General features: G+C 43.0%; 1 protein-coding gene across 18 annotated transcripts in view; it reads right to left on the bottom strand.

Annotated features, from left to right (window-relative positions):
- Positions 1–14,222, bottom strand: part of Sgip1 (SH3GL interacting endocytic adaptor 1) — a 195,436-nt gene that overhangs the window by 96,475 nt on the left and 84,739 nt on the right. For all 18 annotated transcript variants that reach the window (XM_087212873.1, XM_013070980.3, XM_087212865.1 and 15 more), the window contains one exon: positions 1,217–1,280. In XM_087212873.1, coding sequence (XP_087068999.1) covers positions 1,217–1,280 — 64 coding nt within the window. The remainder of the gene's footprint in view (positions 1–1,216; positions 1,281–14,222) is intronic.

The following is a 14,222-nucleotide window of genomic DNA, read 5'->3' as shown; positions in this document are numbered from 1 at the left end:
CCCGGGCCTCCCGACTTTCCCACCTCCCTCTGCCTTTGCTCTTGTTGCTCTTGTTGTGAGAAATCCATGGCCACACGTTCCTGAAACCAAGATCAGTGCTCCGCCTGCCCTGAGCATAACAGATCATCATCCAAATGTGAGCCTTCCTCGCCCGCTAACGCCCATGAAATTCCATCTCCTTTGCTCACAGGGGACACATTACTATAAATTCATATCCGTAATAATAAGATAGCAGCAAGCGCCATGTACTGAGCATTACCTGAGTACTGAGGATCGGGGAACATTTCAAATGTGTGATCTCCTTTAGTTGTATGAAAGAGATTTTAATGTGTGTAGTGTTTTATTCCGTGAATTATAAGTTCATGGAGGACAGGGATGAAGCGAATGCTGAGTATCTTGGGATCAAATTTATGCATCATAAAAATGCACTTTTTTTTTTTTTACAACTTTTAGGGAGTCCAGCTAAATGATGGGTTTAGAGGGCTCCATTCTGAGGACGATCCCAGTCTCCTTTTACTGGTCTTGGGCTGGAATCCTGAGTTCCTGGCCAGCTGCCTTCATATATTGAAGTTACCTTTCTGACTCAGCTGAGATTGCTGTCAGACCAAATATATTTGAAGGATAATTCAAGATGATCAAATAAGTAGAAGGAATTATAATGAAACTGTTGTTATCGACATTTTCAAGGGCCTATTGGTGTCCATGGGCAATTGCACGAGATCAGTTAGATCCATAAAAGCCCCCTTCTGGCATTGCTTTGGACTCTGCTGCGTGACTCATAATTTCTGTTTGAACAAAATCTTGTCATCCCAAGTGACAGCTTTGGGATGTTACCTACTAAACAGCTCTGGTCTTGGTGAAGGCTAAGCCACCTAAACAGGTGTTTTGCTATTCCTTCCATTCAGACACCCAAGAGGCAATGCTAAGAAGTGGAAAGGAAAGTTTTTAGTCCTTTACTCTAGAAGTAATTGTCACACTTTCTGCCTCCTAGGACTTCTGGAAAGTGTACATATCAGGTAGTAAAAAGTAACAAGTCATGACAATCTGAACATCTGTACCTTTTAGTACAGACCTAAGAGAATTTATGCAGAGCAGCCATAGTTTACCCAGAAATGAGGCGAACACAGAACGCACTTGATATTCAAGGAAATCTCTAAGTGACAGTGACTACAACCTCTCTTAGGAAGTAGTTTGTTGGAGGAGGGAAAGTACGTACGTGGAATCAGTGTCCTTCTCTTTCTTCCGTATTCCAAAGGCCTTCCTTGTACGTTTTTTCAATCCTGTGGGGAAACAGCAAAGGGTCAAAGAAATCTATCTGCAGTACAAGTGGGCATAGATTTAGAAAGCTGCAACACAGCTGTGAAATGTGTGTGCTCAGAGGCGATGGGACTTTCCTCAGTTGTGTATCTATGTAAGTGTGCAACCTGTGGGTATGCCTCATTGTATTTTTCAAGATGTTTGTCAAGGACTTGGTGCTGGGTGCTCTATGAGCCCCCTAAGGCTGTATGGGTATGGAGAAGGTTGTAAGCTTTTCTTAGACAACCGTTATTCATCACCTAATTTCCATTCATCCCGGAGGGCCACGTGCTCTGTGAAGGCCTCTCTATCCTAGAAGTCTAAGATGCTGACGGCCCTGGGTTCCCCCAATGTTGCTTCATGTATGTATCATAACGTATCAAATGTTACTCCTCATTATTGACTGTGCCAGTTTCCTTAATGGAAACTGGACTATGAATCTTTCTAGGACAAAGACCGATGCCTTATTATTTGGATGTCCACAACATCTTGTACGGATAGGCAGATAATATTCATTGGTTAAAACTGTGTTCCAAGAAGTATCATTCAGGTAGCAGCGGGGTAAGAAGGGACCTTCCTTCCATCCTCATAATCCAAGCCAGTTGTGGATCTTCTCTTCCTATCCGGTCACCTCTGTTTGGGATTCCACAGGGACACTTGGGGTGTGAGTTTATTGATAGCAAGTGCTGTTCGAATTTACCTAATGTCTATGTATTCAAAACCTTAGATTCAGTACAGGGTGCTTTGGAACCTTGTCTTGGGAAATGGAGCTAGAAAAAGTTACCGATGTTTTAGAATTTGTTTTGCACTGCCAGGTGGAACAAAGGGAAAAACACTGACAAAATCGGCAATTTGATGACACCTTCTTCCAAAACAAGTGAGTCAGCCCAAACTACTTGGGTGATGTGAGTCACCCATTATCTGCCTCTTAAGGTACTGCTCAAATGCACTCCCCAAACATCTCCTTGCGGTCTAATTCTGCATTTTAACAGTCATTCCACTTAAGACATTTAGGTCTTTAAATGCCATTTTTTAAAAAAAATTCTCTTCCCACATAAAACTATTTTCTATTACTCTTCCCATGATGAGTTTATAGGAAAACTTACTGACATTTAAAGCTATCCACCCATAATATTTAGGAACACCTTCTCCTTATCATTTTAAATTTTGTTTATTTTTCTTGCTTCTTCCTTCTCACTTCATTTTCTTAAGGAACAAATATCATGGTTGTGTAATCAACATTTTCCCTTGGGCTTCAAGTCTCCTCAGCTTCTCTATGCTTCCCATTTAGCTTTGGGTTCATATGTTATTTTCACAAATTACCACTGGTGATTTGAGGACCATAGAATGAATGTTATTATTGTGTTTTCAAGTACTTCATTTCCCGTAACTCAACCTATCAGAGACAGCACACTACCGAATATATCAGAAAACACACACAAATTCCATTACTTCTTATATTAAAGGACTAACAGATCAGGCAGGAGCAGCTTTCCATAGGCCCTGTCCTGTTTTTAACCATATTTGGATAACAGCGAATGTGAACTAGGTCATGAAAGTCACGAGTTGTCCATTTTCCAGCAAAAAGTGCACTGGATCAGGACTGGGGACATAGAGTCCATTCCTAGCATCATTTCTAATTGCTTAGCTTAATACAAGTTACATTCTCCCTGTGTTTCTATCTCTTAGTCTGTACCAGATATAAGAAATGAAAGAATTTGTACATGTTCATATGAAAAAATGCTATGCCAGTCTGTAACTTTGGTTTCACAGAAAATCATGTTTTCATTGCATGGAATACAATTACATATGGAAGATATATAAGAATACACCAAAAATGTAATGTGAAATAGGAAGAAAAGGGGCAAAGGGGAGGGGGAAGTGGGAGGGGTAGGGGAAAGGAAAGAGGGGAATGGAATCCATATGAGAAAATGAAAAAATGGAAACAAAGTCTTTGTAAATAGGGAGGGATGGAGGGGTGAAGGGAGGGCAGGGGAAGGGGGAAAAATAAGAACCAAGATTCATCATGTAAAGGTGCAAATTTCCAATGATGGATGTTATTATGTTGTGCACCTAAAATGTGCCAATAAAAGGACATACAAAAAGAAAAGAATACACCAAAAATATAAAATTCCAAGAAAAAACCTCATCAAGTTGTTAAATAAGAAGAAGCATGAAGAAATTCTCTCTGAAAAATGGAAAAATTTGAGTTTATAAAAATATGAAGAAAGATTACAGTGCTGAAAGATTACAGCAAATAAAGTTATAAAAATTTTCACACCTTAACAGATCTTTTAGAAGATCCAAGAGGAAACAATCACATCAACTACATTAAAAATGAATGCAGAGGTGGGACCATGTCTTTTGAGAGTCTATACAAAATATTCAAATAGTCGGGCCTATAATCCCAGCACTTGGGAGGCTGAGGCAGGAGGATTGCCATGAATTCAAGGCCTGGCTGAACTACATAGTGAGACCCTGCCTAAAAAAAAAATTTCAAACAAACTTTTCAAAAGGGAGAAATGACAGTCAAAGATATTATAGGAATAACAAGTTTAAGACATTAATAATCTGATTCAAAAAGAAAGAACAAATGCTCTATCCAGTGATTTTTCCACTTTTGACTCTATAACTTTATGAAGATTTTAAAGTTAATTTCTATAATAAAATTGTTTCTGGGGTGGGGCATGAACCTGGGCCAGCTGTTCTTTACCAAGAATGGGAGGGAATGGGCTGAGGATTTAGCTCAGCGGTGCCGCTGCCTGCCTCGCAAGTACAAGGTCCGGAGTTCGATCCCCAGTACCCTCCTCCACAAAATGGGAGGGAAAATATGAAATATTCTTGAAAAGTGACAAGAACTTTTCCTTTGCCACTATCAAGACAAGGAGATCTTTTGGGGTGCGGCTTTTGTTTGTGCGATAATCCAGGGCTAGAACAGGCCCAGTGTGGAGGTGAGACCTTCCCGGGGAACCCCGCAGTCTTGCCTCTGCCACACTGGAATCTGGATTCCATTTCCAGCTCCTCCACCCAACTCAGATACCTCTAGCTGCCTTTGGTATTTGAAATAAATTATTGTTTTTCGTCCACGTTTGCAGTACATGGTGGCCACAGTCCTCATGGTGAGTGAGCACAGAACAGAATATATCTTAATTCTTTTTACCTCTTCTCTCCCACTCCACCTCTTGGTCTCCTTCCATTTGCTAGAGATCTCCGTTTCCTTTGGTATTAATGGTGATAATTAATTAATTATCACCATAATTAATTAATATTAATGGTGAATGATCACGAAAAAAATTTAAATAGACTGATTTTTAAGAGGTTAAGAATCATGCTTCCATTTAGGTAGCGTTGGGAATGATGCTATAAGATAAAGAAAGCAACATATTTAGAAGCTGGTGGTAGTGGCTGGGAAACACAGGCTCAGAGGAAGTTCCATCGCTGTGCCGCTGCCTGCAGCTGTCCCTGAGTCTGACCAGCGGTCAGAGACTGGTTGCGTATGTTGTCCTTTCTTCAGTTTGTGGTCTCATTTAGATCTCTTCCAAGCCCTATAGAAAAGCAGGCAGTGTTTTTCCTCAAGTAATAAGCTTAAGTTATACTTTTTCACCTGCAGCATCTCTCTCTGGAGAATCTCAAGAAGACTCTCTTCCTGCACTTTGCCCCCAAATGTTGGGCCTCTTCAGGCCTCTGTCCTATGTTCTAGAATCTTTCCTGGGGCAGTTTTGTCCATGGCTTCCTTGCCTATATGGAGGCAAATCCTGAATCTATAGGTGAGGTCCAGCACTATCTCATGTGCTTCATATATAGACTATCTCATAGGCAGGCTTCTGCCAGAGATGTCAAATTTTTAAAAAAGTCTTTAGGTTAAACTTATATATACAATTACAGCTGTAAAGGTATGCATGATCACTGAGTTTTACATTATTTTGTAAATAGAATTTCCCTTAAAATAAAATGACTCTCCATCAACAGATGAAAATTTGCTGTATGCATGCAATAGAAATACTATTCAGCCATAAAAAGGAGTAAAGTACTGATACATGCTGCATCATGAATGAATCTTAAAAACACTATGCTCAGTGAGAGGAGCCAATCAGAGAGAGCTATATATTGTGTGATTTTGTTGGTAGGAAATATCCAGAACCAGCACATTCACTGGTAGAGAAAGCAGGCTAGATGTTGACAGTGGTTGGGTCAGGGGAGGACGGGAAAGACTTGGGCTTCCTTTTCCAGTGACCAAAGATTCTGGCCCTAGATGGATGATGCATGTTTTGGAGTGAAAGTATGCTAAAAGCTACTGACTTTTATGCTCTAAAAGGGCCAAAATGGAAAATTGCACTCTATGTGTATTTTATCACAACAAAGAAATAAATGGAATAGTTCAGCTTAGATTGTTCTGTGATAAAGGGAAGAACCTCTTGAGTGGGGAATACATTTAAAAAAAGGCAAATTGATTTAAAGTTTGTGGCCTATGGTTCTGTTTTACTTTGTCATAGTTGTCCAATATCTAGTGAAGAAATCAGGATCTAAACAGTCACCAGTCTGTGTTCATAGTGGTCTCCACCACGAGAAAGTTGCAATTCCATGAGAATTTACAAAAGAACATCAAGTTTTTCTCTCTCAAGTACCAAATGTTTACAAACAACTTTTCACAAACACATTTTTATTCTGCTGCTTGTTCCTTTGATCATTTCTCATAAAACCATACTGTTGAATTATTATGGTTAAGATCTAAAACGTCCCCCAAAAGTCTCATGTGTTTGGAAGGTGACTGGATCATGGAGGTTTTAGTAGCTTATTGTGTTGTTAGGAGATCCGTCATGGGCAATAGAAAGGCCTAGAAGGATGGATTGCTGTCCTTAGCCTCCTCCCCCTCTATTTCCTGGACACCATGCAGTAAACAGCTTTCCTCTGCCATGCTGTTAAATTCCATGCCATTTCTGCCTTGGAGCCAGCTTACCATGGACTGAATCTATTGGAACCATGAACCAAAATGAGACTCTCCTCCTTTAAACTGCAGGTGTGGTATTTTGTCCTAGATTTGGGAAGTGACTAATATATACATTACTCCTGTTAGATGGCAAAGTCCATGAAGCCAGCAGCTCCATACCCATGAGGGTGCTTTCATCTCCCCTCCCCTCCCTCATGCATGGATGGGACATTCTTTAAAATCATTTGCTTAATTGTATTAAAAGAGAGACATTACTTCTCAATCCTCTTTGTAAAGTACAAATCAGGCCCTTGCAGCTTATTAAATGAATTCATTACTGTGTAACCTCTATTTAGAAAATGAAATAGAAGAGAAAAACCAAGCATGCATTGTGCATAGAAAAGATAAATGTTTTTTCATAAAAGTCTTGCCCTTGCTTGGTGTTTCGTGGCTGAACATGCCCCGCTTTGGGGGGGTCCTGTCCTGGGGTGCACTTGCTCCTCCTGTTCCCCTACCCCACACTGTGCATTCAGCAGAGCCGGGGGAAGCAAGAACTAGGTTCAAAGCCAGGTCCTCAAGTGGCCAGAGCTCTGGAGGACAAGGAAAAGCCCTGGGAGGGGAGGTGGCGGCTCCTGAGCGTAGCGCCATCCAGACAGCACTGGAGGCAGCAGGATGTCTTTTTCTTTTGGGTGCCAGGGGCTGGAGGCAGGCTTTTCACACTGAGCTACATCCCGAGCCCTTTTTAATATTCTGAGTCAAGGTCTTACCAAGTTGTGAAATTGCCCAGGCTGGGCTCCAACTAGTACCCTCCTGCCTCAGCCTCCCACCACACCTGGCTTTTCTTTGGAATTCAAAGATCTGGATTCAAATCCCAATTTGACTTCTTATGGACTGAGAGAAGAATCCGAGTGTTGCTGTCCTACTTGCAGTTAAGATTCAGCTCCGCGATGGATCTGAGGGTTGGAGGACACCCTGGTCTTCTTTGCCCTGTGAGCTCGGGGACAGAGGCGAAGACCACTCCTGATGATTAAGTACTCATCCGTGCCAGTCAGTTCCAGGACCCTGGAAGGTCTTACCAGCCCCCATTCTGTGGAGCACGAAACGAGTCAGAGCGAGCAAGGCTTTGAGCAGAGTCGGTCTGGCTCTGAAGCCAGGCAGCTGTTCACAGAGTGGTCACGGGTACGAGTCAGTGCCAGAGCAGTGCCCAGGACCCAGCGGGCACGGCATCAAGGCTTTGCTTGTTATTTCTGTTTAAAAAGCCACTCAGAATTTGTATAATAGTGGTTTGGAAAGTCCGCGTTTGCGTTCCTCTGCAGTCCTCGCTGCGGTGCGGTGCTGCCCAGCTCTTCCCGGTGCTTGTCTGTGTGAGCAACAGCCGTGAGGAAGAGGAGGCGCACAGGCTGGGCTGGGCTGGGCTGGCACCGGGCTGCTGGGCTCAGACGCGGCGAGGCTGAGCTCACCGTCAGGTAGAGACTGTGCCAGTGCACGCCGAAAACCTCACCGTGAGAGGAAACACACCATCTCCTGAGTGCTCACCATCTATCTTTAGGGAATTTGCCAGGCACCTCCTCCCCAGTCCAACCCAGTCTGATGGGGGGTTGTTTTTCAAATGCAAACTTATTTGGCAAATGAGGCTGTACATTTCTTAAACCCCGGAACTGTACTTTGCATGCTGAAATCTCTGCCCACTCCCCAGGGGACACACAGACCTAATACATGTTTACTAAATGTATTATTTCTCTAATAAATGTGAGTTTCAGCTTGCATCTTCATCAGCTGAGAGGGTTACTCAAAGGTGAATCACATGTAATGGAATTGCTTATTTACTTCATGAGCCCAGGCCGAACATTTGGTTTCAGTAATAAAAAACAGGCAAATTGAATTGCCCTGGGCATAATGCCGCCTATGGACTGGCAGTGTCTAGTCATTAGGACAGTCACTATGTTTGTCAGGAGACCTCAGAATGTTTTGCATATCAGCTTTTCCTCTAAGTTTTAAGTACAAGTCCTATAACCCAATTTCGCCTCTGTCACACAGAGGTCTTAAAGAAAGGTGTAAGCCTGGTTAAGATAAGGCCAGTCTCTCCTGTGGTTTTTAATGATAGACTCGTGCCTTGGATTTATGAGATGCTTAATCCAGGTGAGCTCCAGGAAGCAGGAGAACTGAGATCTTGTCTAGCAGGACCCAGTTCATGGTGGTCCTCTGTAAACATCTACTGGCAGCTCTACATATTTGTAATTCTGACCACAATGAATTGCTTGGGGTTGGTGGGAGTGTGCTCTTTGGTTTGACAACCTTACATCAGCGTTCAGCCAACTCAGGGGAACCCAGGCGTCTCTGTGCTGTGTAAGGTCAAAGCCTCTCTGCGAGGCAGAGCCTGTCATTCGGAGCTGAGCCTGTTGGGCAGGGTGCTGATGCTGCCCTCCAAGACAGTGAGTCTCCAGAGTTGGATCCAAATGTGCCCTGATGTTCACATTTGATAGATGGAAATTCATGGCCAGACAGTAAGATGGGCATTTCTAAAAGGCAATTAAGAACTTCGAGGGACTCAAATATCTTTCTAAAAAAAAGTATTTGACCTTCTGGTGACATGGGAGAGAGTGTTAAGGAAGATAGTCATGGAATACATCTGACACAAAAAGGCTTGGTGTTCGCTGTGCAAATACTAACGTACTGATGGGGCTGAGTGAAATTGCTAAGAATCTTATGCAAGTGAACAACTTTTATAAAGCTGTAAATACGGCAGCAAGATCAATGGAAAGCATACTTAGTTGGGAAGAAAAATGTCAGCATTACATTTTAAGACAGATGAAATCTCATTCTCTCTGAGTCTCACTTTTCTCAGCTAACAACCCCAAAGGTTTTGTAAATTTTAAAAGACTTTAAGGACCTCGAATAACACCTGAAATATATTGGCTGTCACTCTATACAGATTTCTCTCACGTTTCTTGAAGCACTGATAGTTACAAAACAAGCAGAAATCTGCTATTTTAACTGATTACATCAGATCAACTAAAGGCCTGATTTCAGCACTTATAGTGGCTCTGTGGATCTATTTCTTTAGAAATAAAAATATGATGCCAAAAATTGAAAATAATAAAATTTTCAGTCTCAAATTTCCTTGTTATTGCGATCATAACCAAAAAAACCCTCAATCTCGAGAAATATCATCGGTTAACATTTGTCCTAAGAGATAGCGGGGTTGGAAGACTCTCAGCAAGGTGTGTAACGTTCTGGAGATGCTCTTATGAAATCTCTATGTGCAAGTTTATTACAAACTTTAATTAATCAGGTGCCTTTCTACACTAAGCCAGGGGACTTCTCCTTGAGACAGAAGGAATTTGGAATTTTTAGCTTCCAGCCCAGTGGAGGGACACACAGTTTCTTCTTAGAGAATAGATTTCAGATACTAGTAAAATTAATATGGCCTGCTCCATTAGAACCTCCATCTGCCCAATGGTTTCCTACTTATTCTGTCTTTCTTATTCTCTCTTTCTCTCCTGCATTCTCTGCTTCACTTTGCTACTGTCCACCAGGGAGGATTGGAAAGCAATGAAACTCCCGGGCTCTGCTGAGACAAACTCTGACTTCAGGCATAAACAGAAAAGCTCAGTTGAATTGTAATTCACTAAATCTCATTTTTGGAAAATTCCAGTGGAAAATAAATCCAAAAGAAAGCAAACCGGACAGTAATGGAAATCCTTGTCACATACTCTCTACGCTTTAGTATTTGATTCAGGGAGGAAGGAGAAGTTTTTTGGTAAAATCTATAAACTGTTGCTACACATTGGAGTTTTTCTACAAGAGAAAGCAGGAACATGAAGCTCAGATATTTATTCTGGTTTAGTTCTAACCTAGTACATGGAAGAGGCAGAGAGAAGCCGGGGTGATAGAGACTAACATGGCCCTGCCCCATCCCTCATGCCACAGGTTAGGAGCCAAGTTTATTTAGGAAGGACCCAAGAAATTCCAAAAAGGAATGGGAATGGCTTATGTAAAATCATGTAACCATGGGGTTATTTTATTTTTTTATTTTTTGAACTGGGGATGGAACCCAGGCCCTTGCGCTTGCAGGGGAGGCAGCAGAACCACTGAGCTAAATCCCCGGCTACCACAGGGTTTTTTTAAAGATGATCAGCTCTCAAACATGCATACACAGGAATAAAATCTCAAAAAGAGAACAAAGGACACAATTTAGTTCTAAACTTTTTTTTTTTGGTATTGAACTTGGAACCTTGTGCTTTCGGCACCACTGAGCTAAATCCCGGCCCAGTTCTATGCTCTTTTAAGAGACCTTAAAGGCCTCAGGGATGTGTGTGGATTGATCTTGTTTGCAAGACTGACAGTCATCATCACTGTCAGCCATGTCCTGTGCCCCTCGCCCTGGCTGTGTGTCCCAGCGGGTCCCACATCCACTGGCGTGAGGTTCTTCTGGCTATAGCACAGAGCCCTGTGGGTATAGTGAAGATCTGCTCCCCCGTAGTATTCCCTCAAGTCAGTTCTCCAAGAAAATGAACCTTTTTAGACCTGCAGATTTATTAAGCCACCCTCTTCTTGCTAAATGATCTTACTATTATTTTCTTACCTACATTCCAAACATTTAAACTCATGTTTGTTGTTCAACTAATGGTCTGATTCTAGGTCCTCAGTATTTGCTTGGCAAGCTCAGAATGGCAAAAATTTCCATCATGGGTCAGTATCCTCTTCTCCAATCTCTGAGAACTGGTAGAGTGAGTTTCCAAAATCCCCAACCCCCATTCCATTAGGCAGCTGGCACCCACTTTAGCTCCTCCCTGTCTACTCATCAAGGGAGGCAATTGGATGTTTAGGTGAAGAGTGACATGAGAGAAAGTTGTCAGGAGCCAGTCAGGCACGTACTTGAAGGCCCAGTTAAGGACTTGGATTTTAAATGAAACAGGCAGTCATCAAGCACAGTACAGAGTGGGAAACCAACAGCATCTGAACATTTTCCCCTCAATATCCAGTTCTATCACCTGTCCCCTACCACAGCCAAGGCAACAGTGACTGATGTATGCACTGCACTGCAACTGTGGTAAGCTAAAGAAAAATCTAGAGTGTTTTCTAAATCACCAAAAGACAAAATTACACTGAGTGTTGTTTTACTATGCTATATAATTATTTGACACAGCTTCCTTCAGCTAAAATACCTCATTTACTGGAACCGCTGAATACCAGAGTACTTCACATTTCTTATGAGTTTTCCAGTTGTGACAGGGTGTAACTATGGCAATTTTGATAACAATAATTGAAATGCAGACTAATTCAGAGCCTTCTATTTAACTGTCCATAACTTCTGAAATCAAACCTCTCAAGAGATTTGTTACATTTGCAGTCAGACCTGAAACCAGATTTTAGCTTTGTCACTAACCAGTTGTGTAATGTTGGGAAAAAAAATCATTCAATCTCACAGGAATTCAGATTCTGTAACTGCAAAATGCTTGATTCCCATGATTACAGCATTATAGGAGAGAATGTATCTGGATATGTCAAGGGCTACCCAAGTAAAAGCATCACCCTTTGTTAGTGTAATTCTTGGCACCATTGGATTGAGGGTAGGAAGACAGTAAATTACAATAACAGTGTGCTTCTTCTAAATGTAGAAGGTCCAGCCAAGTTGCAATGGGAAGAGCTCATATGTAAAGGGGAGGAAAATTCACTTCCCCTCATAAACCAACTGAGTGTTTTTTCCAGTTCCTTCTGTTGGGTAATATTAACTCTAAAATTCTTTGTAATCTTGGTAATTCCCAGCAACCTATCAGGATTCCCTCAGGCGCTCACGTGGGGTGTGTATACAATCTATGGCCGTAGTCATCACCTTCCTCCCAAGCCCAGGATTCCCTCTCTAAGTAAAATCCGTAACAAGTCTTTTCCCATAGCTGGCAATGAACAGCAAGCCAGCCTTGCATGCAGCAGCAAGCTCAATGGCATTACAAGCACTCATGATCAATATTTTCTAGAAATTCAGTCTGAACATAAAACTGACCTTAAGATAAATCCTTAAAAACAATGCTTTATATAATGGTTTGCTGAATTAATTTTTCCCCTAAAGGTGATGATTAAAGAAGACTTGGAAAAAAAAATTTTTTTTGCCAGTAAAAAAATCACAATTTATGCAAAAGATGGTTGTTTTTGGAAGGGCACTTTTAATCAGTGTCCAAGCAAGTGCTAAAGAGGGAAAACAACATGGCATAAATCACAGGTACTGTGGTCAAATGACAGAACAACAGGTGAGAAAAACCCAAGTCCAAGGAGATTAAAGCAGTAGGGCTGCAGCCTGGCAGAAGTTGTGGATTCAAATGTCCATTTCTTCCCCGTGCTACACCATAATTATGAGTGGGCGTATGTGTGAGCAGTATGTTCGTATAACAGTATGAGTAATCATCCCTACTGAGAGAGACAGAACATAAATGATATATTGTCTTCTGTCTCCTCTGGTGCATTGAGTAATTTTGTAGCTTTGCGTATAGTTTTCCTTTCTGTTTCTATGCTAAATATATGGCCTTCCTCTTTCAATGTCTAGAACAGCGTAGTGAAGCTCTGCATGGCGCGAAGCATTACCCCGACAATCTGAGTCACATTCCCACGACGTTCATTCTTTCAAGCCAAAATTTGCTCAGCATTTTGAGTGAATTTTCTGGTAAGTACACTTAATAGACGCTTCAGTTTATCAGACGATGGTTTCAAGGCAGAAGCAAAGTCGAAGGTGACGTATATAATGACAGAAAACAGAACAAAGTGTCATTAGAAATGGGCTCCGGGGGAACGTCGCCGTCCGGACGCAGAGGAGTAACGGAGCTACTTCTGTGGTCCTCTCTCACATGCGTTTCGTCCTTCCTGGAACAGGTGCATTTTACAAGAGAAACTGTGTGCTGGGTTCAGAAGCTGCCTGCACCCTGCTCGGGCTGCCCACGCAGATCCCCCTGAAACTCTTCCAGGACCCAGGACTGCTCGGTCCTTCTTCCTGCTCTGAGAGCCAGGGGAGCCACGATGACATCTTGGTCACTGCCAGGGCACAAGGACAACAGTGGTCTCCCAAGATGAGAATGAGCTCCATGCTCCTACCAGCGGGGACTTCCTAGGGTCACAGGGTCTGAGCGTGACAATGACCCCCGCACTGAGGGTGCCTCTGGTGTAAACAAACCCTCCCCTCAGGTGAAGGCACGGCACGGCACGCACAGCGACGTACACCGGGCGGTGTCAATACTGAGGCTCCTGGCTCAGCTATTTCCTCTACTGCTAATCATTATTTCCGGAGGAAGCGTGCATGCCAGGATGCCGTGCCCCGTCTCTCGAGTGCGCCGAGTGGCCCGTGGAGTCCTCCTGCACCAGCTGTAGCCACACAGCGAGGTCACAGAAGACCCCTTTCCTGAACAGCCGCGCCCTGGCTAAGCCCCTAGCTGCTGCCCAACCACACACCGGGCTCCGCTCCGTCACGCGGTCCAGGAGAGCCCGGCTCAGTGGTTTCAGCAGAACCCACTCAGCTCTGAAGTCCTGGGGAGACAGCGCCCTGCTTACAGCGCAGTCAGAAACCTGCTCTGCCATCCTTTTCCAGCGCCATCTGTTGCTGAGTCCTTACTCTGCCAAATGAAAATTCTCTGCACTCTCCACACAGCTCTCTGCCCTTCGAGCCCCAAGGATTTGCTTCTGCTAGGGCACCTCTCGGGGGGTCAGCAAGGATGGCAACCAGAACATCCTCAAGCCAACTCAGAAACACCCCTCTGGAACCCCAGGAAGCCAGTTTTCAGAGAGGATTTACCCACTTGGGGTTTTTCCAAATGCCACCTACAACTTCGTTACAGAACAGATCCTGTTCTTGTGATCTTACAGTTTACAGGGGCTGTGGTTATTTATTTAGTTAGTTTGTTCATTTGAGACAGGTTCTCGCTATGTAATTCAGGGTGGCCTTGAACTCACTACGGAGCCCAGACTGGCTTTGTGCTCACCGAGGTCCTGCATACCGCACCTTCCCACCCTGTAG

Source organism: Heterocephalus glaber, unplaced genomic scaffold (genome assembly GCF_053883595.1).
Source record: "Heterocephalus glaber isolate CG9 unplaced genomic scaffold, H.glaber_assembly_v1.0 deba00001442, whole genome shotgun sequence".
In the NCBI taxonomy this organism is placed as follows: Eukaryota; Metazoa; Chordata; class Mammalia; order Rodentia; family Bathyergidae; genus Heterocephalus; species Heterocephalus glaber.
The sequence above is the reverse complement of the archived record's forward strand: the minus strand, read 5'-3'. Positions and strand labels throughout refer to the sequence as shown.